The sequence below is a fragment of the Pteronotus mesoamericanus genome, unplaced genomic scaffold, assembly GCF_021234165.1.
Source record: "Pteronotus mesoamericanus isolate MK-2021 breed Mesoamerican mustached bat unplaced genomic scaffold, CSHL_Meso_final contig_46, whole genome shotgun sequence".
NCBI lineage: Eukaryota > Metazoa > Chordata > Mammalia > Chiroptera > Mormoopidae > Pteronotus > Pteronotus mesoamericanus.
Window position 1 is genome coordinate 10029041 of NW_026555170.1, and position 27793 is coordinate 10056833.

The 27793-nt window shown below is 37.2% G+C and overlaps 1 protein-coding gene and 1 non-coding gene across 6 annotated transcripts in view; one reads left to right on the top strand and one right to left on the bottom strand.

The window, feature by feature from the left end:
- Positions 1-27793, top strand: part of NPAS3 (neuronal PAS domain protein 3) — an 853586-nt gene that overhangs the window by 259550 nt on the left and 566243 nt on the right. For 3 of the 5 annotated variants that reach the window (XM_054577928.1, XM_054577929.1, XM_054577930.1), the window contains one exon: positions 21194-21438. In XM_054577928.1, the coding sequence (XP_054433903.1) occupies positions 21194-21438 (245 nt within the window). Of the gene's footprint in view, positions 1-21193; positions 21439-21549; positions 21601-27793 lie in introns of all 5 variants that reach the window. The other 2 variants (XM_054577926.1, XM_054577927.1) reach the window with 1 other exon arrangement.
- Positions 23472-23578, bottom strand: LOC129074202 (U6 spliceosomal RNA). The gene has a single exon (XR_008529515.1). It is a non-coding gene; the product is annotated as a U6 spliceosomal RNA (small nuclear RNA).

Sequence of the window (27793 nt, forward strand, 5' to 3'; positions counted from 1 at the left end):
CAATTGTTACATACATGTAAGCAAGTCAAAAAGACTATGAGTCACTTGGAATGTTGGCAGTCATATCAGTTCTTTGGCCAGTACTGTTTGCAATGGCTTAACAGGTGTTGAAGATGATACTGTGATTGCTTTCAGGTCTGTTATAGAACAAACCATCCCACGGGATCTAAGCCTATATTTTGGAAGAACTCTGGAGTCAGATATGCAAACAGATTTTATAAAACAGTCTAAAATTACCTTGGGAAGAGATATGAGTATTGCATTTGTGTCTACACAGTGCTAAAAATACTGGTGCTAACCGGATATAGATTACCGATTGATTTAGCTTGATGTTAGAAAGCCGTGCGCGCGCGCGCGTGTGTGTGTGTGTGTGTGTGTGAGAGAGAGAGAGAGAGAGAGAGAGAGAGAGAGAGAGAGAGAGAGAGAGAGATGTGTGTGTGTGTGTTTGAGAGACACAGGGAGAAAGAGAGAAACATTAATTTGTTGTTCCACTTACGCATTATTGGTTGATTCTTGTAAGTGTAAGTGCCCTGACTGGTGATTGAACCAGCAACCTTAGCATATTGGGATAATGCTTTAACCAGCTGAACTGCCTGGCCAGGGCAACATGTGTTTGTTGATTGCTGACCCAGATGGTTGACATTCTGTAGGACTAGTCCAGGGCATTATACTATACATAGAGGATAAAGAGGCAGACTTTAAAAATTCAGGTTTTTCCATCATTTGTACCTCTCCTTCCCACCAGTTAAAAAAAAGAATTTATGTTTAAAACAGAGCTATAACTCTTATATAAATAGTATTCTTGCAGCGTAGACAGCTGATATCCATTGTTACCTATAATTCAAGGGTAACTGTTTGTGCTCTGCTTTGTCAGTTCTGGAAAAGACCCAGGATTTCCTTTGGAAAAGTGAAGATGAAAGTATTTCATTGTTATGAATCAAAAAATGTAGTTAAGCCAGTTTTTATGTATTGTTCACAAGATTAGTAACCATGCAGCCTCACTGAGTCCTAATATGAAAGTCAGGTTGCATATTTACTTATCGAAGGCTTTGTGTCTGTAATAAATCCTACTAACAAGCTGAGCAGTGGGAGTGGGGAAGGACCCACCGCTTCTAACCTGGAGGTAAATTGGGCAATAACATTAATACCCATCAGGAATATTCCTCAGTAGTTCACTCATGTTTTGTGACAAAAACAAGTGAAAATAAAATCTTTAAGGAGAAAAATGTTCTAGGGAAAAATCCTCCCTTGTTTTTTGTTATGAGAAAATGTAGAGCCAGAAAATTAAATATATTGTCTGGAATCGTATAGCTATTAGAGGTAGAGCTTGGCCCAGCTCTCAGGTCTCATGACTTATTGATCAGTGTTTGATTGGAATGAATAACTGATTTTCTAAGTCATATTTCACTTATATTGAATAGTTTCCTTCTGTGGACACACCTATACTTACCTAATTAACTCTACTTTCCAGATGACCTGTCAATTGCTTTAGTCTAGACCTGCATACAAATCACTTTTATACACACATTGGCCGCATTTAGGACCTCCCACTGATAATATGTAGTATTAAGATGGACCCATCTTTGGTGCCTCAGTTAGCCTCCTCCTGCCTAGGAGTATGTATCCCAAGCACAGAGGGCGGGGGGAAACTCTTTTCAGCAAGATATCCCTCTCTCTCAGCAGTAGTAGAATTTCCTTGTCACTGATGTGTTTCCATATGACCTCCACCCCTTGTGAGCATCTCTTAAATCAATGCTTTGAAAGTGGTTGGGTGGATCTTTAGGAACCGTAAGACCTGCTCCCAAATCTGCTCTATGCAGTGAAGCCACACCATACCTTTTGAGTTCATGTGAAAGTTGAGTGTGTTGCCATGGAGTGAAAAGACATTATCTTTCCTGTTTCTGCTTTACTTGCACAAATTGTTGAGGAATGTATGCAAGCTCATGTGTAATGAACATCATAAAGGACCTAAACTTGATTTTGCATGTTAAGATCTAAATCTACTTTTAGCACTAAATGATGCTTATACAGATCTTTAGGATATGATTTTCTGGCTGCCATATAGCTCACAATTTGAATAGAACTTTATAAGACCGAAGTTGACCTTGTATAGTTGAAGAATATGGGGTTATTGCCTCTTTAGACATTGGCTTGATTTTATTTTTCTTCCTTGTCATCATGATCCAAATACAGGTATCGATAACCATGCATTATGACTAATTAAAAAAAAAAGTTCCAAAATGGCTTCTAAATGAAAGCTGTAATTTTGTATTGGATTTCTGGTGACAAGAGCAAATCACTTGCTCTTTGCCCTTATGGATTTTATAATGTCATCAGAGACTATCAATAAAATTATAGCCTACAGTTGGGCATACACTATTTCTTACTGTATCACATACCCAGAAGGAGGTGGTGGGGGTATACAGATTGTAGCATGTCTGCCCTGGGGTGCACTCCAGCAGGCTGTGTGTGTTGTGTGTTTGCTTTTTCTATTGAGATTTTCTGTACAGTCAGTCCTGGAAGCTGCAGATGAAGAACAGTGCCTGACTCTTCCATAGGAATATTTCTCTTGCTTCTTTTTATGTGAATAAAATTGACTAGAATTGTGCCATTGTGATCAATTTCACAAAGCAACAGACTCTGCCCATAGGTGTTATGACTGTCCCTTCCACCTGAGCTGTCAGCTTCCATCCAAGATGGAAAAGATAACTGCCAGAGACTAGGAGCATATAGCCAGAAGGAAGTGAAAAGGCCACAGATGCCTGAGTAAGGAAAGCAGATGTGCTTCCATATATGAGGTCTGTCCAGAAGGTATCCAGCCATTTAATATGAAAAATAAAGACATTTATTGAGGAGGATACAAGAAACATTGTACATAGGACAATGACAGCTCAGTCCTCTTCAAAGTAGGCACCTTGGGACCTCCCTCAGTTCTCCCCATCACCATCAGCTGCCCAGTTGCATTTTTCCTGAATCTCATCAAAGGTCTGAAATCTCTTCCCTTTCAAAGGTAATTTTAGTTTTCAGTAAAGCCAGGTGTCTCAGGGCGCCAAATTTGGGCTGTAGTGGGGCCGAGTCACCTGGGTGATTTGATGTTTTGCCAAAAAGTTCTGCCACAGGTGAAATAATGCATGAACGGGCACATTGTCATGATGAAGCTGCCAATCATCAGTTGCCCATAGCTTCAGCCTTCTGAATCATCTGAATAGTTTCCAGAATGGAATCTTCAAGCTTAACACAACATTTGATGCCAATTTGTTGCTCTACTCAGTCATTTTGAATGTGATGGCCATACAGTACACATGCTCACTCAACAGCATCTACTGCCCCCACTGACTAAGTACAGTGAAGTCATCATTGTTCATGCATGCACATTCCAGTCCACTCTCCTGGGCTGCCAGGTTACATCAATGTCATGCAAACCATTCCCGTTATATTAACAATGGCTTGATTTTTTTCTGGACAGTCCTTGCTATGTGTATGTGTACAACTTGTTTCTATATAAACATACATATATATGTGTGAGTATACATACACATATATACATACATACACATAATTATTATTTATTTAAATATAAATAAGGCAAAAGAACATCAACCATATCTAGAAGTCGAAGAGATTCAGCTTTAGGAAGACGGTGATTACAAATATTTTATTGACTTTAATAAGGCCTCTCTAGATGGCTGTCTTATTCAGTCATTGGGAAAACTTATAGAGATTTAATATCTCATCTTAACTTGAATTTTTTTCTCTGTTACCTCTTAATAGATTCTCTTTGGAGCACTGCCTCTGTTCACTTTTTTTTTTTTTGTATTTTTGATTGAAGAAACACACAGATGTAGCAAGTAGATACAGTGATTATGTGCAGATCTAGGATTTCTCTTTAGAAATTGTTGCCATTCTTTATTGTGATATTTCTACCAGACTTGAGGGAAGAATTTGTGGTGATTTGGTGTTCTAAAATATGCCTGTGTATGATTAACAATGAGAGACTAGACAGGCTCGTTATTTTTCTTTCTCTTTCTTTACTCATTTTGTCTCAGTTTGGTGCTCACTATTCACCACCTCCAGAGTGTAGAAAGGGGACAAAATGGTGTTTAGAGAATTTCAATAGTCAGACAGGGAAGAATTTATGAGTGTAAAGATCTGATGGGGAATTATATGTGTTTCTTCCTTTTCCCTTTCCCATCTCTTATTTATTATAAGATCATTCCAATGACTAATTGACTGGGTAAACTTAAAGTTCATACCAGTGTTACTGGCTGTGTTGTTTACTATTTTTAATAATGACTTTTAAGGACATTCAGATCATCATCACCATAATCACCTTTCAATAAGTACTTATTGAGGACATACTATATATGCAAGATACTCTGTCAGTATTATTATTGGACTAAAAAACAACAAAGTCTTGTTTATATACTCTTAAGAAATTGTTAATATGGTCACTGATTTTGGGAGGACTGCACTCTGATGACTCATTGTGAAAATGGCTATTTTAATTTTTAATTAAAGTTTTTTAAATGCATAATGCCTCCATGGTGAACTAATTGAACTTTTGCATTTGATTAAATGTTTGAAATTATGTGGCTTAAGTGTGGTACATGGGTCTATGCACAAAAATGCATATAACAATTTTTAATTTTCTGAGCTACTTTCAATAATCAATTTAATCATATTGAATGATAATTTCATCTAAATTTTATTGATGATTTATAGACATTTTTAAAACAGAATAAAGTAAAAACAGAAACCTACTACTCAGAGAAAATCACTGTTAATAATCATAGTTTCTTTTCTTCCAATCTAACTTTCCTCATTTACCTCCATTTTCGCCTCTTCCCCATTTCTTCAGTGTTACCTGACTCCTACGTATCCCACACCTATGAACCCCATAATTAAATCCTACTCCCAGGAAAGGCTGTTCATGGCATTAAACCACAGGTTGCTAACTGCCAAAGGCTGAATGAAACCCACGGGAGCCTGCAAAGAGTTTCGTTTTTAAAATGAAATGCCAATGTTTTAAAAAACTGGAGGAATTTACATTAAAAAAATCTAGATGTCTGACCTGTCATCCTTGGGTTTACATTCCTATGTAGTAACAAACGTTGTTTTCTGAATAATGAGTGCCCTCTGTTGTCTGCCCATGTGCTCTCTAGTTTGCAATAGTTCCCACCACTCCCTGTTACCTGCTCGACCGGGAGATTCAGTTGCCATTATTATCAGACTTGCTTTGATTTCTTTCCCCTAGTCTTCTTTAGTCACTTGTATGATGGTGTTTGATCCTGCATATATTTGAGCTTGTGGCCCTTAACTTAAATTCATTTATACTAGACTAACAATAATTCATAAGACCAAAAAGTTCTCCTTGCATATATGAATTTTATGAGAAGAGAGATGACTAAATCAAATGAATGACTCTGTAAGAGGAAAATTGTATAGAAGAAAATGAGGGAAGAAAAATGTGGGGGAAGAAAACAAGTCATTTGCAGGACAATGCTGAGACATTTAGTAAAATATGAACATAATCTAATGATAGAAATATTCAAATACCACTCCTAAGAATTTTGTAAGTATTGAGTTATTGGGGTAAGACTTAGCTCCAGGCAGCCACATATGTAATTCAGTTCCCTAATGACAGCTATTTGTTTATGTGAGTGTGAGTGTGTGTATGTGAGTGTATGTTTGAGTTTGAGATGTGACTCAGGCCCACAACCATGGGAACGTATGGATATGACAACGTTGCCACATTGCTCTTGGTGACTTATGATTTCCACACTCTCTTTGTATGCTACTGGGTAACAACATTGCAGTTTTCAGAAGTGAAGTGAGCGTCAAGATTAAGTAGTCGTTTGTTGGCCAATAACTCAAAAGGAGTCTTTGTAGGGCAACCCCCTGAGATGAATATTTTAGCCAAGACAAAATCAAATAAAATTCCGAGAGAGAGAAGACCACAGGTAGATTTAAGAAAGGAGTGCCTGTGGGTACATAAAATGGAACAGCATGCCCATTTTGGTCAAGGACCATACTGAGCTGACAAGTCAGAGAGGAAGTACCCAACCATATGGTATACATTTTGTATTTTCAACTAATTATTTGGTGGCTTATAGATTTAGACACTAAAGTTATTTATGGAGGCTTTGTGATAGCAGCCACTTGAGAAAATTGCTGGCTGCCATTGCTCCATTTCAATTAAGCAATCCCTTTGACATCAGCTTCCAAATCATGTGCTTTCCTGCATCTGAGAACTCTTTGTCAACAGTTTGGACTCATGTTACTATTAGAGTTATGGTAGTTATTTGTTAGAAATCATGAAATTCAGTGCTGACTTCCAATTAATAAGATACCTGGGTCTTTTTAGTTTTATATGTGCATATACCATGAGGCAACCTTTTGCTTTTCCATCAACAACTTGCAAACTTATGAAATAAATAAGAAGATGTGCCTAATTGATTTTTGTTTTTATATGTTTTAAACATTGATTTTATACATTGACATGTTGCCTGTCTTTATCATCCTGTTAGGTAACTAGATTTGGCTCAGAATAACTTACTTGTAGTTCCTTAAAGTCATATTTTTATGAGAGGACTAAGAATCAATCAAGGTTTTCAAAAGAATGTAGGGTCCATGGAAGACTTGGTTCCTGAGTAATGGAAGCCTAGAAAGATATGGGCATTTCTTTTGTTGTCCCATTTTATAAAGTACCTCAGTGTGGGATTGTGACCCCTCAAATTAAATTTAGTATGGTAACCCCTGGCATAGACAAACATCTTGGCTGTTGCATACACACATATAGTCTAATGCCATGGTACCACCCTGGAACCAAGGGCCAGAGCCTATTAGAAGTGGGAAGTACAGCATACAGTGAAAAACTAATAAATGATCCTGATCATAATAGTTTGATCAGTGTTATGGTTTGATCAGCTTAGTAGAGATCTTAAATACCATAAATTGTGCCAACTTGCTAACCAAGACTTGAGTCAGGATATGAGAATGTGCTTCAGGAATGTGCAGCATTTTGTATGTTTATTTGTCTGCTTTCTCCTGGGTAAGAATCTGCAGCTGCCCTCAGGTTATCAAGGTGTTAGTGACACACAGAAAAAGTCTGTCGCTAAATGGGAGTCGACTGCATCCCCAGTCAAGCAGCTGGCATCTGGGACACTGGAAAAAGCACTGCCCTGGGGTTTTAGAGGGACCACAAAAGGACACAGGGGCCCTGGATACATGGCTAAAGGACTGAGTCGTCTGGTTGGAGATCCATGTGAGAAACCTTCAGGGGAATGAAGCCCTCTCCTAGTTCTGTTCCCTGCTCCCTTCTAGAGGAATGACCAAGCTGAGCTTTCTCTCCAAATATTTTTCAGGCCCTATTATTGCAAGAAGTAGTTAACAGGATGGCATTTGATAGCAGTATCAGGCAAGCCATCTATTAAATAAAAAAGTTCCTTGGAGCATTAAAGTGCTTCTAAGGCTAAACTTGGATTTCATAAAAGTACATTAGAAAAATAATTTTTACAGTAAAAAAATTCATGTTTATTGAATAAACATAACTTTAAAAATTATTTCTTCTTTGAAAAAGATTTTATTTATTTATTTTTGAGATAGGGCAAGGAGGGGAGTGAAACATCAATATGTGCAGTTGCCCCTTGCACTCCCCACCCTGAGGACCTGGCCTGCAACCCAGGCATGTGCCCTGACTAGGAATTGAACCAGTGACCCTTCAGCTTGCAGGCTGGCACTCAATCCACTGAGCCACACCAGTCAAGGCTAAACTTCCTAACTTTGTTATACTGCTCCCTGCTCCAGGCAACACAAAGAATTTCTACCATGTAGAAATAACCAATTTTAGTATTTTGATTTTGGGGAAATTAATCCAGGTTTGGATATATTTTATACCTGTATCTATCTACACAGATATAGAGCTATTGCTATATAGTCATTTGATCCCACTATACATGATAATTTATAAACTGCCTTTTATCATTTAACATATTGCAACATTTTTAAGCCATTGAAGATGTTTTCAGCATCCTTGTTCAATATCTTGAGAATATTCCACATTTTTCTAAAGTTTATCCAAGTGGCGGTGAATATTACTTAAGAAATATATTTGTTCACATCCTAGTCAGGTTGGGTCACAGAAGACAAATTTCTAAGCCTTTAGATAGGCACTGGCCAAAGTGTTCCCTAGAAATCATTCACAGTTTACACCCCTAGCAACCATATACTGTGGTTTGGAGTCTTGATGAAAGATGAAGTGAAAATATATGGATTAAAAAAAAATAGGTGGGGGATAGAGTATATAGTCTCTTAAGACTGATGGACCTGTATTCTCAGTTATGGTGTTTAAAGAAAGGGTGACCGTTTACTTAATTATCTCTATTTCACAAAAGAGTGCAGGCAGCTATTGTATAATGATGTGTTCATTGATGCCAAGTAATAGTATGTGCTATGTTTGCAGCATTCACATGACCATAACTTTCATTTTTCAACTGAACTTCAAACTTGTCAAAGCATGCTTTCTCCTTTCCAGGTTTCTCCTACCAAGCTTGAAGGTTTTCAAAAGTTTGCTTCCATTTAGTTGTGTTTTCAAAAGTGTTTGAAATCACACTTAAAGAAAAGTAAAAGAAAAATAAATTTTTTCTCTAGAAAAGGTCATTTGATTTCCAAATCTACTTATTTGGGGACTTTGAGTAATTAACAGCAAATCTTTCTTCTCCAAATTGTAATGTGTTTATAAGCCTGACAAACAAGGGTGTATTTTTTTCCGACGTTTTATTAAGGAATTAATGTTTTTAATTATTATGAATTTTACATGGGTGATTATAAATGAAATGAAACTTTATCAATGACTTAATTGTCATATAAATAAAATAGGGAAGAGGGGGCCTCATGAGCACATTGTTCCTGCAGAGGCAACATAGCGCAGTAAGGAGGATGTACTTGAATTACCTTGCCAAGGTTCAAATTCAGCCTCACCGTTGTTGGCTTTGGGCAACTTTTCTCTCTCTCTACTTTGATTTTCTTATGTGTGAGATGGGGGCAATGGTACTTCCAGAGCAACCAACTGTCCTGGTTTGCCCAGAACTTTCCTGCTTTTAATATGGAAAGTCTAGAATCTGGGAAAATACTTCTGGAAAAAAAAATGGCCTTGTTTTCTAGGATGGGTGTGTGCAGAAATTTGAAAGAAAACTACAAACCACTTACATCTCCCCAAGGGGCTGAACTCAACATTGTTTTTAGTTCAAATGTATCCAGCAGAGCTTATGTGCCTTCCATAATTGTTACTCCCTCAACCCCATCATTGCTGATACTGGCAGTCATGAATTAAATGAGATAATGTCTAAAACAGTTGGACCCTGGCTGAAATATAATAAGCATTCAACTTAGCTTTTATTATTACTATGTTAAGGTCCATGCTATTCTTTGGTGATACTGAATAGTCTTAAAATTAGAAACATGTTTACTTTTCTGCTATTGATACAATAAAAGATAGTACTGTAGTTTCTTGGTGTGGTAGAAATTCTAGCAGTTGTCCCTTGGATGGTCAGTAAAAAGTCCCACTATCACCGGATGCCCACTGTTCCTTCCCATTTTGCCCTTCAGCAGAGATGCTCTGACCCTTACACATATTCAGAAGTAGACTTTTCTCTCTGTGTGCAGGACCTCCGTTCCTGTTAATGCAAGTTACCCGTGTGTGCTCACCAAGATGGGGGAGCCTGTATCCCATGCCGGGTCAAGACTCAGGGTCCTCAATCTCTTTCTAAACTTCAGACCTGAGGAGAACAGGTCAGGGGACTGCTGCTTTCTCTCTGTATTAGCTTCATCAATTTCCCTTATATGGAGCCTGCAATCCACATTTTTGCAATTTTAGGGGGATGAACAATAAAAATTAAGATTTGAATGCTTTTCAGGAAGGGCTGAGCTCAGGGAACACTTTTCTTGTTTTCTTTTAACACTGTTCTGGCTGTTGACAAATTGCATGCAGTTGCCTAATGAGTCCATATTTGCTTCTGAGGTTTCACATTTGCAAACTGCACTGCTGAGAAAGTAAGTGAAGTGTTCACCCACCTCTGGTGTGAGCTGACTGGTTTAATATACAGGACAGATAAACACTAGAATAGTGAAAATTCTAAACCCGTAGCACAGAACCTTCATATACAGTGTCTTACCCTTGTTCAGGACATTCATTTCTCCCCAAGAATTCTTTTTAATGTATAAGACTTCAATTTATGTTTAAGAACTAGTAAACTATAGCAGTTTGACAGCCATTCACACTGAATTCTGTGCATTAAACCAACAGCATTCTTTTCCACAAACATCCATTGTTAGGACAATGCTCTCAGACAGAATTTATGAGAAATGGAATTATGTTACCAAGGAGATAGCATTTACTATAATGAAGAGTAGATCCTAGAAAATGGCCCCTTTTACAGCAGCTCAGAGCAGAGCCACAAAAGCAATTGATTGGTCTTGGCATTTAGTCTTATATCAGCTGTGTCATCCATAGCTTCAGGAGTGAGAACACTAATCTAAAGTGACATTTCTGTTCTGGCGGGCTTTTCTGCCCTGATGAAAGCAATTATTTCATTCCTAAATGATAATTTGCAGGAGTTTCAACCACTTTAATTGATAATTTTTTTTTGTTCTGAGTTCAATTGTGAAGTGATTAGCTGATTTGGTAAATAGAAATTTAAGGTGTGAAATATACAAGTTGCTCCAAGGTAAAGTGCTATTTATTGGGTGGAGAGAAATTACTTGATAAAGCTGCAGTTTTTCCATTATTGTGGAACTGCCGGTGGTATGGCTTAAAGTTCTGGGGGAAAATGAAGAACAAAACACTTTGATTCATGAGGTTTTTGGCAGACACCAAAGCATACAATGAATAGTTTGGTCTTGCTGTGGTTCATTCAAGGGTTATTTGAAGCAAGGTGACCATTGGTTGAAAAGGAATGTGGAGACCTCTCAGCTTTTCTTAGTACTATTTTAATGACTCATTCTGGAATCAAATCCTCTTATTTAAAGTGTTAGGAATAAAAATGTTCATTGGCTAAAGCCAATTAATTTAATTATTAAGTTCAAACATACACAAGGCATTTTCTGAAGATGAGGAAAGGCCTTCAGTTAAATGGATTTAATTACTTGCTTGATCTATTTTACCACAAGTCAAAAAATGGGCCATGATTATTTAATAAGAAAATATTTTAAAAATTTTAAGAACACATCTTGATTTTGATACTTTATCAAACATTAGCAGTTGCAGATGTTTTGTCATTCTTAAAGCAATCAATTTCATGATATTTTCTTACATGGGGAAAAATAATGGTCATTTCACATGTTAAATGAGAAAAATAAAGCAAGAATGAAGGTCAAACTGATTTAGCACATCAAACAGTCTTTGTCAGCCAAGCTTAATATATCCTGAGTTTGTGGAACAAATGAAATTTTGCTGCTATGTTACACTTTGCTTCCAAACAACCATTACAACTGGTTTTATATATTGTGTGAGCATCAGACCATCAAACAGTGCATCTTTACTGACGTGTTGCTGCAGCGATGATCTACAGCAGCAATCTGCCATTTATATAAGGGCAAAATGTGCATCTATATTTAGTTGTGAAATTGGCCTATTATACTCTTGATGTTTACAGAGGCTAACATAAATTAATGATGACAGCTATGAGCAGTGCATTAGTTAAGCAGCAGAGTTCTTACCTTGAACTTGAAGGTTCCAATTTTAACTTCCAGCATATTCTCTACTGCTTTCTTCACACATTAAAGGAACGTTTCTGAAATTATTACCTTTTCTTGGAGAGCAATATAAGACTTCAATTTAAGAGCTATGTTGTGCATAATCCTACCTATGTTGTGCATAATCCTACCAGATAATAATTGTTTATGCATTTCCCAATTATAATACCTTGTAAGAAAGCTGATATTTGTAATCGTAGAGGAAAATACTCCTGAAAGATATTTTTTTCTTTGCAGTAGGCTGATTTGTTTGACTTTGAACTCTATGATGTCAATGTGTGGTGGGCTGTTTTATTGAAACAAATGAAGGCAGAGCAAGCAGTATGTATAGAATCTTTACCTTTTCCCCAGGAAGTCTCCTAATTCAGCTCACGTCAGGGCAGATATAGGTAGGTACTGGAGTAACTATAGATTTCACTGTTAACTATGACCAGAGATCTGACAAGTATGCAGGTGTTCAAAGGTTCATGAGTTAAAATGCTGAAGCCTTTGATGAATTTTTGATGGCTGCATTTTTAATACAGGTCGACCTTCTTCTTTTGAGGCTGCATGCCAGATTAATTGATAAATAGCAGAAGTCTGTAGTGCTGGGTTCTCCTAAGCAAAACAAGTAGGAAAATCCATAAAAACCTGCTTGTCTGGCTCCTTAGCAATACTTGTAAAAGGTAAAATTTAAAGTGGTTCTGATGCAACATTTCCTTTTCCATACAGTTAGATGACCAAAACTGCTGTCTTCTTTTATAAGGACTGGTTATTGTAGTCTAAAAGTTGACCTGCAGGTATTAAAACTGAGGCTTAGAAAGAGTTGTTTTATGTAGAGATAGTGTGCATCTATCAATAATGTCCATAGAAGCTATTCCACAAATGTAGCTTTAAATTATTTTCAAAAACCATAAAAGTCTGGATTGTGAAGAAGTCATCAGAGAGGAAGAAACTGGGTTGACATACTTCTGTCATTCCTCTGTGATGATGATTATTTTTGCTCTTTATCATTCTCTGTAAATCTTAGCCATATTATTTCCATAATTATCATAACTGTTTCTGTGAATTAGGAAACAAAAGTAACCAATTTTGTGAAGCTAAATTTGATCAGCCACATAGGATAACTTACCTCTCTTATTTGAATAAGTCATCAAATCCAAAGTTGTCTGTTTTTTCCACTATGGACAAGTGGCCCAGTAAACAACTCGCATCCTTTTCTTTATTATTTTTTAATTTATTTTCTTATTGTTGGAAAAAATAAATAAAAGAACACCTTCAGTTTTAAAGTTCTTCGGTGTGCACATTTATCACAATTTGACCTCAGCACAGAAGTATACATACATCTATAAATTTGCTGTAATGACTTCAACAGAAGTTGGTTGAAAGTAAATAAATAATAGATACATTTGACCAATGTTACCTAAAAATCAACAGTTGGCATGTTTGTCCAGCTTGGTGACAGCTTCAGAGAGATGGCAAATCATGAGTCAGTTTCATAATAGTAGTTTAGTGATCGTGGCTTAGTGATCATGGCCACTTCTTTAACCTTTTATACCATTTAAAACATCTTTTGCTCTTTTCAGCTCAAGCAAAATTTCATGACTCAGCCTTGCTCCCGGTGTGGAGACCAGAGCAGCAACATCTGCTGCTTTTACACACTTGCCCATCCCTAGAGGCTCTGTGTGAGCTCTCCAAGGTCCTGGAGTTGATTTTGCCAACTATTAGATTTGTGATTTCAGATATTTTGAAAGGTCGTCTTTCTGCTAGGAAATACTCTGTCTAAATAATAATTATCATTGCAAAGTTGAAGTCTTTCACATAAGTTCTCAATTTTTTTGGAGTAATTTATTGCCTTAACAACTGTTTAAATGTTAATTTTTATATATAAACAAACTCACTTGTCCAGCAACTGAATACCATTTTTCTTACTTTAGTGAACTAATAAATGGGCATTTTTCCCTGAACAGAAAATCATTTATTTTTTAAACCTTTAATCTTCTATTAATTAAGTATATATTTGAACAACTCATCAAGGACCATTGTGTTATGCAACATATAGACCATAAATATAAGGAAGACTAGAATCAAAACTCAGCATCTCTGCAATACAAGAATTTTATTTCACTTAAGTACCTAATGTGATATGTCATAACCAGTAAATAGAATCATATTGGTGAGAACAGAGTGTACATTATAAATGAATGCCGTGGACCTGAAGGCATAGAAAAATCACTGTGAACTTAGATTCTTATTAAACACATCTTATATAGTATTACTATGTGCCAGGCACAATCATAAATGTTTTATAAAAATTTAATTTCAACAAGAACCTTATAAAGCAGGTTGTATTATCATCACATTTCACAGATGAGAGTAACTAAGACAAAATAAGTTAAATAATTTCCTCAAGTTTATATAATCAGTAAGTTATAGAGCCAGGATTGAAATACAAGCAGTCTGGCTCCACAGTCCATACACTTAACCTCTCCCTTCTGCTATCATGGAAGACATGCTAAAAAAAAAAGGCATCACAAAGAATTTAATGATAATTATTTTTTGAGAGAACATAGTAGGTGTTTAAGAAACAGGTAGTTGAAAGGTCGTCAAACAGAAGTTAGGCCTTTGGTTTTATTTCCTTCCCTTGGTTTGATTTTTACTGTTACTGTATAGGAAATTAAATTTACTTAAGTGAAGGTCATAAGCAGCAGTAGAGAAACGAGTTTGGGAGGACAACGAGGGAAGCAAACAGCTATTTTGAATTATAGAAGATGTAGAGTCAAAAAATGATGGTAGAAAAGAAGCTTGGTTAAAGAAAATTATACAGAATTATGGAGACATAGGGTGGTAATTGCATGTGGTACTAGGATTAAAACAATTGGGCTTTTTTCCCCATATATGTTTTATATTTATTATAATAAAAGTTAATGCTTATGTGACATTTACTATATGGCAGACGTTTAGCAATTTACATGCATTGGCTCAATTTCTCCTCTCAAGGATATTGTGAAGTGGATGAGGAGATTGAGGCCTAAAGAGGCTGAGAGACCTATCCAAGATTGTCCAGCTAGTGACTGTATGACCATGGGAACTCAGAATGTGGCTACAAAGCCCACACTCCCCACTCCTGTGCTCCAAGGTTAAGGATTGGTTGACTATATTTTTGGGTATTTCTGAGTCTTTCCAGTTTCTTAAAATCTTGTCTGTTATAAAATTCTGATGTGGACTCTACCACATTGATTTTATAACTGATCTTAATTGCTAAAATTTAGAAATGTCAAAGGAGTTTATTCCTTTATAGTTCACAATATACTGGAAATTCTCACTGAGTCATTGCAGTGGTCCCACGGGATTTGCCAAAAATACCCTGTTTGTCATCCTTAACTTACGAAATAAAATTGAATCTCAATTATGTGACGTAGAATTACAATGTCTGCAAAAGGCCAAGGTGGATCTTCTAACTCCTTCACCAGGAGTCTACACTAAATACATAACTTGGCAAAGGAACTTAAAATTCATAAAAATATTTTTTATTTATTTTTATTAAGTATATTTTATTGATCACATTATTATTATTGTCCCATATTTCCCCTTTGCCCCACTCTGCCCAGTATCCCCATTCCCTCCAGCAATACCCCTGCTTGGTCCATAGGTCACTCATGTAAGTTCTTGGACTTGCTCATTTCCTAAACTGTTCTTAATACCCCCCTGTCTATTGTGTACTTACCATTTATGCCTCTTATTCCCTGTACCTTTCCACCCATTCTCTTCCTTTCCCTGCCCCACTGATAACCCTTCATGTGATCTCCATTTCTGATTCTGTTCCTGTTCCAGTTGTTTGCTTAGTGTGTCTTTGGTTTGTTTTTTTAGTTTCAGTTGTTCATAGTTGTGAGCTTGTTGGCATTTTACTATTCATAGTTTTGATCTTCTTCTTTTCCTTAGATAAGTCCCTTTAACATTTCATGTATTAAGGGCTTAGTGATGATAAACTCCTTTAGCATTATGTCATCTGGGGAGGCATGTTATCTGCCCTTCCATTCAAAATGATAGCTTTGCTGGATAGAGTAATTGTGGATGTAGGTCCTTGCTTTTTGTCACTTTAAATACTTCTTGCCATTCACTTCTTGCCTGCAAAGTTTCTTTTGAGAAGTCAGTTGAAAGTCTTATGGGAACTCATTTTAGGTAACTGTGTTTTTCTCTTACTGCTTTTAAGATTCTGTCTTTATCTTTAACATGTCATATTTTAATTATGATGTGTCTTGGTGAGGCTCTCCCTGGGCCCAACTTGTTTAGGACTCTCTGAGCTTCCTGGGCTTGTATGTCTTCCCTTCACCAAATTGTGGAAGTTTTCTTTTATTATTCTTTCAAATAAGTTCTCAATTTTTTGCTTTTCCTCTTCTCCTTTGGGCACCCCTATGATTTAGATGTTGGTACATTTAAAGTTGTCCCAGAGGTTCCTAAGTTTTTCTTCTTTTTTTTTGAATTCTTGTTTCCTGTCTGTTCCAGATGAATGTTTATTTCTTCCTTTTGTTCCAAATCCTTTATTTGAATCATGGCTTCCTCCCTTCACTGTTCATTCCCTGTATACTTCTCTTTATTTAACTTTGTATAGCCTTCACTTCTTTCTTTATTTTGTGGCCATACTCAGTCATTTCTGTGAGCATCCTGATTACTAGTGTTTTGGACTCTGCATCTGATAGGTTTGGATTTCTGTGTCACTTAGTTCTTTTTCTGGAGTTTTGATCTCTTCTCTCATTTGGGCTATATTTATTTGCATCCTCAATTTGGCAGCCTCCCTGCATTTCTGTGTATTACGTAGAGCTCCTTTGACTCCTCATGTCAGCACACCTGTTACATTGTAAGAGGTGGAACCTTAGGTATTTGCCAAGGAGGGACAACCCACTTTGCTGCTTTGTGGCACTGTATGTGGGGTAGGAGTGAGAGAGGGAATAATTCTGCTTGCTCAGCTCTCACCCTATTTCCAGTCACTTCCCCCACCTTCCCCAAGTGACTGGTGTCTTTCTAGCTGCTGCCTTGGTGCTAATTCCTGAGTGCTTGGGTTTGTGTATGTTCTAGGACCCAGTGTGCCCTATAAATGGACTCTCCTGAGAGAGGAGCAGTTTCTTCTGCCACCTCAACTCTCACTGGTTTTTATAGCCATAGGTTATGACGCTTTATTTTTCAGGCACTGGAACCCAGGGCTGTGCAGTGTGGCCTTGTGGCTGAGATCGCTCACTCCCCAGTTGCCCTTCCCAGTTTTTATCCACAGAAGGTGAATGTGGGGCTGCCTGTTCCACTGGCCACACCCACTGCTGCCTTGCCACTGCCTCACCACACCGTGTCCTCTCTGCCCTGGCTGCCCATCTCTCTCCCACCTACCCATCTGGATGAATGTTTCTTCTTTAAATCCTTGATTGTTTGACCTCCACATAGTTCAGTTTTCTGGCAGTTCTGGTTGTTTTTGTTTTTAGATTTCTTGTTATCCTTCTTATGGTTGTGCAGGGAGGCAAAGCCTGCCTACCTATGCCTTCATCTTGGCCAGAAGTCCTCATAAAAGTATTTTGAAAATCACTTCACACTCATCATGCACTGTCATTGACAGTAAGTTTTTTGATTGCCTGTTATCTATGCTTAAGGTATAACTTTAGAAACTTGTAAAATATCTTTAAGAATGTTAATCTATGTTTAAGAACATAGATTAAATAACATTATTTAAACCAGGGATACTTGTTTACAATAAATTAATTCTGGCAACATCAATGGAAAAAGGGGAAATTTAACTTCATATGGTTTATAAGGGGAATTCTAGATATTAGATCATTACTATTTTGGTTGGGGAGATAGGACCCTTAAGGGGAATCTGAAAATCACTTATTGTAGTTCCCCCAAATATATACATAAGCATGCAACTTTGTATAGGACTTCCAAATTTTATTTATCTATCTCTCCATATAGATAGATAGATATAGATATATAGATAGACATAGATAGATATAGATAGATATAGATATCTGTGTCTCTTTTGAAATTTCTGGGTTTTGTTTATTTGTTTGTTTGCTTTTATTGGCAGTAATGATTGGTGAGGTAGATAATCTCCTCAACAAAGAGAGTTGAAATTTTGATTTGCTGAGGGATAAGAAAGTCTCTTCTTCCTGCTACCCGGAGCCTAAGTGGGAAAACATTAGAGCGATGGGAGGTTTGGGCCCAGAGAATAACTTATTGTGGTTCTGAAGTGTATTCATAGTTTGGACAGCAGAGATCATCACTACAACCTTTTACTCATGTACAAACAACCCATCCTTTGTTTAGTAGTCTATAAATATTTTTTTTAGTTTAAAATACAATGTATGAACACAAAGCTTATTTTAGGTTTTAATGTAGTCTTTAATTCAATTTGAGATTTTTTTATACCTAGGCTCTACTTCACAAAAGAAGATAAAAGATTACTCCACAATCTGTGTCATTGTCTTAAGGTCTTTAGCTTCATCTATTCTGTCAGCATCTCCATAACCTCTGTAATCCTTTGACTGTATTTTATTGCTGTTGCCCTCAAAACCAATTACTCCTTATTACAGGCACAGTGCTATCATTTTGAAAGTCTTCTGAACTATGGTGTCTGCATAATGATGTGACGTGGGAGTCATGGAAACCCTTTGTTATTGAGATTATGGCCAAGAAGATTCCTCCAGTGAGGTAGCAGTGTGTGTTAGATTATAAAAGAAAAGAGGGAGGTGTGAAGAGAAAAAAAAGCAAGATGGGGCAGGAACACAAAATAAGCTGTGCTCAGTGCTATTTTAGAAAAGTCAGGTGTCAGAGGGCAGGGTTTAGGCAAAGCACGAAAAAACATTTGTGTCCATGTATTTCCTTTCCCTGGGCCGATATAGGAGGCCGTCTCCCCTCTACTAGGCGTTGGAGCTTATTAGGTTGCTCCCTAAGATTTTGGGCTTTCCTCCCCATAGATTTAGTTTTTCCTTAGATTACTGATAAGCCTTGCATTAACATCAGTTTCAGAATAATTACCTAATCCTCTAGTTGCTTCAGTTGAATAGAAATATTCCTAGCATGAATGTTAGTAATATTAACTGGTAACAAACAAATCCATTTGTGATCATTCGAGTGACATGTACAAAGGAAAGTTACATATATCATCCATTAAAACTACCTTCAAAAGTGGTCTCCCAAATTATTACCCAATTATAAAATGAGTCCCTGCTCCATTATTGACTAAATGACATATTTTAATGGGCTTGCATAATTTTTAAAACTTTAATTAGCTAACATAAAATTAAAACATAACATAAAATTGGAAATACCATGTACAAATTCAGTTTTTGTTCTCTAGAAATAGAAACACTAGAAGTCTGGCAACACCAGGTCTGGCTTCTCTGCAGGCTGCAGTCGGCTGAATGTGCGTGCTGCTCCTTGGCTTGGGCTGCTGTCCTCCAGCTCCCACGGTTGCCATCAGGCCGCCTCACTCACTGACACTCCTTGCCTTAACCCTGTGCACCCTTGAGTTTGCAACCTGTGCTCTAGAGCTTCGTCATAGTCACTTACTGCGCCAAAAAAAAAAAAAAATTGTAAGTTCAGCCCACCTTCTGTAGTAGTAGTCAATTATAACAACACAAAGGGGGCAAAGCACTGGCCTTGTCCTCTCCAAGTGGTAGAGAAAACATGAAGAGACAGTTCTTTTGGCACAGGTGACTTAAATGGTGTTAGATGGATTGCTTGTATTATAGAAAGGGAGGGATATGAATCATTTTTTTATCTTAAGATATTAACCTGGATCCTGGTTATTCTTTGTCAGATTTTAAGGCTTCTCTCACTTTATTGACATAATTTTCAACGAGCTAAAATAGATAATATATAGAATTGAATGGAGGCCAAATAAGAGATTGGGAAATAAGTAGCATAACATGAATTTTCCTTGTAAATTAGGGATATTTCTGCCTGAGGTTATCACCTGAATTATCAAGAGATAAATGTTTGTCACCTGACACTGCTGTGACTTGGAAAATGATAGCAGAAGCTTGTCTAGTTCTGAGAAATACATTAGTTAGCTAATGCAGAATATTTTATTAATAGAGTAAACATGAAACTGGTTGGGGTATTAGTCTAGCAAATATTTGACCAGAACAGTATGGCATTACTTAAATTACGTAGATATTTTGAGTATTTGCAATGAATACAGTGTTTATACCATGAGCATATAAGATATGCTATAATGTGATACAGAATGTTTTTATCGTCCATATTATACTAAGAGACTGGAGCCACACTTTGATCTCATTTTGATCTGTTCATCTCATCTTATTTCCTTCCTTGTTTCTCTTACATTATTATAATGGGAAACTAGAATACTAGATTCAAAATTTGAAATGCCTTCAGAGTTCAATAAAATGGACACTTACAGATGATCTTAATAGTACCTGGAAATTGTAAATATTACCCAGTTACCTATCATCAGTATCTGATTTTGAATTTGCCAGACACAAAATGGAGCAACTCAGAGTAGGTGGAATTTTTCTGTCAGATGCTCACAGGCAACTTTAGTTGTGCCAAATTCTGCCTTCAGCAATGTGAGCAAACTTCAAACAGAAATGCACATGAATAGTTAAAGAAAAATTCTGGATTCCACCTGTTGCCTCTTCTGTGAAGTAATATGTCTATAATGTTTATAAATTTTAATAACCTGCAGAGCTTTATCTTTCAACATTAAATTTATATTATCTGAAAGTTTGACTTTTCTGGGCAATGTATTTTATCCTCTAGTATTTTAGAGACTCTATCCATTCATTTGTGTATGTCCACTGATAAAAGAATGAAAGTATTCTCTTATCAACTAATTACCAGCACACTTATAAAATTACATTGAAATCTTCATCTTTAATAGGATGTTTTCTTTATCTGACTGAAGGTCTTGTTCATTACCGAGAGGTGGAAGCACATCAATGTCTCATTTGTTGATTCTGTGAATTGTGTTTGTATTCATCCTTTTTCCCCAAGATGATAATTGAAATAAAATTTTTAAATGTGTTTTTTTGATGGTTTAAGATCCCATCAGGGTCTTAAGACTTAGCTTGAGAATAGATGTGTAAATATAAGCCCAGTCTTTGAGATAAATTCGTTATAGCTGAAAAACATCAAGCATCATCTGTAAACCTTATGTTTTGTCTCAGAAACAATGAATGTATGTTAATGCATGGCGAATTTGGGGAAGAAAAAAAAACCTAACAAGCAAACTACTTTTACTCGTTGCCCTTGAGTTTACGGCATATAAGTCCAGAGGTAGAATTTATGGTTTTAGTGGAAATTGTCTGGGACTCATTTTACCATGGCCCCTGGAATTTTGAAGAAGATTTTGGTAGCTTTTTGCTGGGAAAAGAGAAAATAAAAATAAAGCAGTTTCTACCTGATGAGAGAATCATATGTTCTAAACAACACTTTTTCACTTCTTTGATTTCAGTTTACAAGCATTGAGAAAAGAGAAATCCCGAGATGCTGCTCGCTCCCGCAGGGGAAAAGAAAATTTTGAGTTCTATGAATTGGCCAAGTTGTTGCCTCTTCCTGCAGCCATCACGAGCCAGCTTGACAAGGCGTCCATCATTCGACTTACCATTAGCTATCTGAAAATGAGGGACTTTGCTAACCAGGGGGACCCTCCATGGAACTTGCGAATGGAAGGCCCTCCACCAAACACATCAGTAAAAGGTAAGTTTTAAGCCTCTGTTCACTCTGGAATATAGTGGTCTGCAGGTGTCTTTAAGATGAAATGTTTACCATCATCCTTTCTTCTGTTCCTGCATATCAAATCCTTTAAAGAGATACAAATATGGAAATCTGAACTCTGCGTGAGAAAGACACCATGTGAAGGTGAAATGAACCTCTTCTATTTCTATTTTCTTTTCAAAAAATCTGTCAGCCTAAATATTCTATCACTTATAAGATTTCAGAGAAATGAGAATGAAATGACTTACATTAAAGTGCTTCATGAGTTTAATTTAAGTTATGCTAATGCATGCAAATTTTTATTGATGGGTGGAGTATGAGAGTATTTGCTAAAGGACAGAGTTAATATTTTCTGTCTGTAGTAACCAAAGAAAGGAAGGGAAACAGAGTCCAACTGTAGCAGGCATTTTGAGCAATGATTTTATTGACTGATTAAAAAAAATCAATCCATGTATTAATGTTTCAAGTCTCTATACCTATAGCCCAGAAGCTGCAAATATAAGCATATACTTATTCTCCAAATCCATTGTGCAATTAACCTTAAATTATTTAAAAATTTTAGGCCTTTTTCACTCTGATAATTAAGAGAGGTATTTTCTTGTAATGTTCCTGTAATTCCCAATAATTTATGGCATTTCTAGAATTTTAATATGAATGTATATGTGTATCAATGTGTACGTGGTGATGGTCATTGATTTTCTAACTTTAAGGGTGTGTTATTCAAAGCATAGGACTTTAGGGGCCTGTTGGTTTCTTTTGCCCTAACCTTGTATCTAGACCCTTGATGAGTGTAGAGTAACAGTGGACACTTGGCAGAATTTCAGGCAACCTGTGCTACGGGAGGAATTAAGTTCTTTAGTTATGTGATTATTCCTTGACAGCTACCTTTGGAGACAGACCCATATTTTTGGCTGTTGTAGGAAAGGGTACTTGTAGGGAACTATAACCCTTATAGGGTTCAAATTAAAATGAGAGGTCAAGGCAGTTACTGTTTACAGATCTGTGTCCAGAGGTGTGATCGTATACACATATGTGCATGTGTCAACATGTTCATATTTTTGCCATTGCTACTTAGAGTTTGTGTTTTTTATGTTTATGAGAGAAAGAAAATTAGAATTTAGAGCAGGGATTGGCAAACATTTTCTGTAAAGGGCTGTGTAGTAAATATTTTAGACTTTGGGGGTTACCATTGTAGCATGAAATCAGCCATAGACAATATGTTAAACAACAGGGAGTGGATGAGTCCTAATAAAACTGTACTTACAAAGCAAGCAGCTGCCACTGGATTTAGCCCAAGCGGTAGTTCCCAGACTCTGGCTCTAGAGTGTAAGACTGACATTCTAAGGTTGAGAGGAACATACAACGAGGTACATTTAGGGCAAGATGTGAGTTTAAGGCAGCAGGGCACAAACAAACTAAGTCACGTTTCTGCTGTCCTTGTACAGCCCTTCTGCCCTTCTGTATGTTGACATCCACTTGGTCACACACCAGTCCATGTCCCAGAGGCCAATGTAGTAGGGAATATTCCCAGGCTAAAGATGTGAATATAATCTGAGTAAATATTTATTATACACATAAGAGCTTATTCAATAGGCTGTCTTCTATTTATTCCAAATCATGCACGATGGAAGGGAAGGATAAGTGCAAAATGTTATAAATCACACAGTGTGCAAAATGTTATTAATTTTTAAATATGTTGCTTGAGGGACCAGACTTGTATTACATTGTTTAGGATAGTCATCTTTTATTTCCATTTTTCTTTGAAGGAATTTGCAGTTTATAGGTTTTTCTTGGTAGTGGTGGCTACCAAAGTGAAAAGTCTAATGGTTCCCTTTTCTGTCCGTCCTTTTATTACTCCTAGAATCATGGCCTTTTAGAGATACAGAATTATACATCATATAGAACTAGGCCTTCATTTTACAGATGAGGGAAATGATGTAGAAATAGTTTACAGTTAAGTGCCAACAGATCTAACACTGGAATCCTGTTTTTTGTTTGTGTCTTTGCTTTGACTTTCTGTCTGGGACTCTTTCTCGAGTTTGCGTGTCATCCTTGCACGGGGGCTATGGTGAACTTCTCTGTATCATTCCAATTTTAGTGCATGTGCTGCCAAGGCGAGCACTGGTGCTCCTTCTATCGGATCATATTCCTTTCTAAAGGTGATACTTGATTTGTGTCACCATCATCATCATACGTGCCAAGTGAGAATTCTCTCAGTTTTGGAATGTGACTAATAATTCATTTTTATTTTGTGGCCTCCAGTCAGCTCAACTCTATCACTACTCATTACAATAAAGATGGGCGGAAAAAAAAGAAAATATGGTCTCTGTTCCCATGGGTTTTAGTCTGTGGAAGGCCATGGTATTGTCAGTGAGAAAACAAGGAGGTTGGATGAATGTTCAGGAGCCTGGAAGGAGACCAGTTGTTACACATTTGCTGCCACTATTAGTAACCTGATGGTGGGCTAAAACTGAGGCTGTAAGCATAGTGACTCTATATTGTTTACCCCGATTCTCAAAAGTTGCTAGGAATGCAATGGGCACTTTCTGTAAACTGGCTCTGCTGCACAGTATATGTATATTTTATTCCGTTACTCTGGTTTTTTAAAGCAAACCTTCTACTCATACTGATCAAACATTCATGAAACAACAACATCAAAGAAATTTGTTTTAATTTATTAAGGTCTTCTATGTTGTGCCCTTGAAGAAGTTCATATGGATAAACATGCTCATATAAATAGCCTGTAGCATCATGTGAAGTGCATAATCCAACAATAAAATGATAGACGTTGTACTTTGTGCTTCTCCAAGCCCTCTCTGGAGTAAACTTAAAGGCATTTGGAAATTTATATGGAAAGTATTTATACATCATAGGCAACATTTTAGAAAATACGATGAGTTGTTTGTCTTAATAATTACATTTCAAAGCTTAAATTTAAATTTATCTTACATAACTATATAGGAATTTAATCATTTTAATTTACTGCTTCAGAAAAGTCCTTTACTCTGGCCTGTATCTATCACATCTTTTCTTAAAAGTCTATAAAGGTTGATGAGTTTGTTTTGTGATGCCCACTGTATATAGATTATTTACAAGGTATGCTTGCAGAAAGAACACTCAGGTGACAGCATGTAATATGTCCTGAGTCAATTACTTCATGGAAATGATATGTTAAGCAATCGGAAGGTAACAGATAATTTTTTCCATTATTTTAGAAATATCTGTATTGTTATAATACAGATCAAATATACAATGAATATAATGCATTATTCAGGAAATGACCAGGCATTCTTGGCAGTGTTTCAGCTAAATAACTGATGATTGTAACCTTTAAAGAAATCTCATTGTGGTGGCTGTTGGTAAATCACTTCTCCATTCATAGTAATCTCTATTTAGAGGCTATCTGGAAACCATTATATCTTTTATTAATCTTAAAAGCAATAGCTGCTGATTTGACATTTGCTAAAACTAGATAAATTTTCCGTCTTTCTAGTATCACAGACTTAAGTCAATTTTTGGAGTCTATCTGCTGCAACTCTCTTAGTCCAGGAATACTTACCACTGTAAGCATAAATTTTATTTTAAACATTGCAGCTTTTAAACAATTTTCCTGTATATGTGTGTGACAGGCAACAGTGCTAAAATCCTGTCTGTAAAATACAAGACATTTTTGGCCTTTGGAAGGAAACAGTTGAAAGAATATGCAGGAGAATTGGTCATTAAAATTGAGTAAACACAGGGCAGAACTTTTACAGTGTTCATAGAATTTCTCTTCACTATCTTAGGCATGCATTTTGAATTAACTGGTAGATTTTTCTGCAGGTCTTTATTTAAGCAATACATGATCTCCCCTTAGCCAAAGACCAGTCTGTTCCTTAGGCAATGATTTTTTTAATGGCTTCTTTTAAAATAATCTTGTAGGCGAAGTGAGTATAGGACTAACTTCAGAGTAACTCCTTCAGAGGAACACTGAATCACTGTAATGGTTGTCCCCAAAACTTAGAAAGCACTTTAAAAAAATGGTTCTGTTTCCATTGAGGGTAGAGATTCCCAAGCTGCCTGAATGGTAGGTCTTCTTGGTCTAAGCAGCTCGAAAACCTTCCAGTGGCTGCTCTGGCATTTTACTATGTGCATTTGTGTCCACCAAGTGACATTCATGTTTGAGGGCAGGTGTCATATTCCTTATTATTTAAAAAAAACATGTGAAATGAAAGTTCTTAGAGGCAGACATGGCATGTACACCAGCTTCTTGTATTCTTTTTTTCTTTATACACAGGCAAATGGTGGACCCAGACTGACATGAACCTTTGGGTTTTGAACAGAAGCTCTCTGTAGGGTTAGGAGAGTAGGGTAAAGACTTGGTTCTTGCTTGGCTCCTGTTCTTCCCTCCATCATCTTCAGTCAGTAGACTGTCTGCCTGACTCTCTGCTCTTGTCTCCAGTTACATTTGCCAGAATCCAAAGTCAGTGGTGGCACCAAATGGGAATGGAACCATCCAAAATCTGAGCTGCCAATGTTCATTCCTATTTATTTTGGTAGCAAGTGCCAGATTTTACTAGTATATGGAAATATTATGAGGTATAATTGCCTTTTCATAGGTATGTTTTCAAGAAGGCTTATTAACTCCATGCTATTATCCTTTTACATCTTCCTAGTAAAGTTATGATTTCTGAAAGAAGTTTATGTAAGAACCAACCTTTTACTTTTATTTTACATCATGTATAAACAAAGTGTTTCTATTGCCACACTTCCCTGGGATCGTCATTTCTGACACTGGGCAGGAAGGGCTTTCTGACAAATGTGGGTCTTAAGTTTGGCAGAGTAAGTAACTTGAGACCCTAATTCTGTGAAGTTTCACATATTATCAGGAAAAGCTTTGATATCTACAAAGGGTGTCTGTAGTCCACCTTCAGCATTGCTGGTTTCTTGCCACCTGCCACCGTCAAAAAGTTTGGCTGGTCCCTACTGTTTTCAGTGTACCTGGGGCTACGGAGCATCCAGAATTACCCTCAGCTCCAAACACTGACTCAAGGAAAGGACCTCTGTGAGAGTGATGACTGAAAACATGTCAGTACTCATGTCAGAGTGCTCGTCAACCACTGCCAGGGCGACAAGCAGTTACCACACTGCCGCAAAGCTTTGACTCCTCAGGTAGCTAGAGTTTGCCCGTGTGCCGGCAGCTCTGGACTGGGATGAGCTGGGTGGCTCTACTTTCTGCCACAGCCCTGACTGGGCTTGACTCCTTGCTGACAGCTCAGCTCAGGCCTGCCCCCTGTCAAGGGGCAGCAGATATTTGGGAAAAACTCTTCATGGTGATGACAGAGGTGTAAGAGGGGTGTGCAAAAATACATTAAAAAAAGATATCAACTTAATTTAATTTAATGCTATAAGCATTGAATGATATTTGCTTTGTAAATCTTCTCTGTCTCTCTCTCCCTCTCTGCACTTACACGATGGCAAATTTCACACAGGTCTCAGAGTTTGTTGTACTTGGAGTCAGCAAGTACAGGAAAGTACTGCCCTTTGTGACCCTCTGTGTAATGGAAAATGGGGAACTTTGGCATAATTGTAGTTATCAGGGTGGATCACATCTCCTTGCCCAATGTACATCTTCCTCCAAAGCTCTTCCATTTTGGACATCTGTTCTTCCACAATTGCACCAAGGCCTTTGGTGGACTGCTCAGAAGAGGACCCAAACTCTTACCTTTGGAGGGTAAGCTGCTCAGTTCCTCTTTCTGTCTCTTTTCGGAACCACAGGGATTTCTGCCTGGCTGCCATGCCCACGACTGCTTTGTTGCCATCTGTAATCCTCTTCTGTGCTCTGTGGGCGCATCTCACCAGCTCTATGTTCTGTTAGTGTCAGAGTCCTACCCGTGGGGCTTAGTGAGCACCATCCCTCAAAGAACAATGACCTTCAGGTTGCCCTACTGTGGGTCCAATGAGATCAAAGACTTTTTCTGTGATGTCCATCTCATGTTCAGATACCGTCATAAACCAACTGGGCCTTCAAAGAAAACACATGACACCTAGTAAGGATTTTTTGTGGAGAATTCCAGAAATAGACAAAGGAGTGTGTGTATACCCTTTCACATCTTATATCAGGATTCATCAATTTATCTTTTTCTCCACTGTCATCTTCTTTTCCTCTAGCAGTACTGAACACCAAACCATAATTTATGCTTTGGTTTATGCCATCATTTGCCCTTTTCCTTCTTTTGGGTTTGCTAAACTCTTACTCATCTTAAAAACCAGCTCAGATGTCATTTTCTTATGTAGATTTTCTCTTCTTCCCAAGAATGTTAGGCATTTCTTTTTATGTGTTACTAATAAGTCTCAT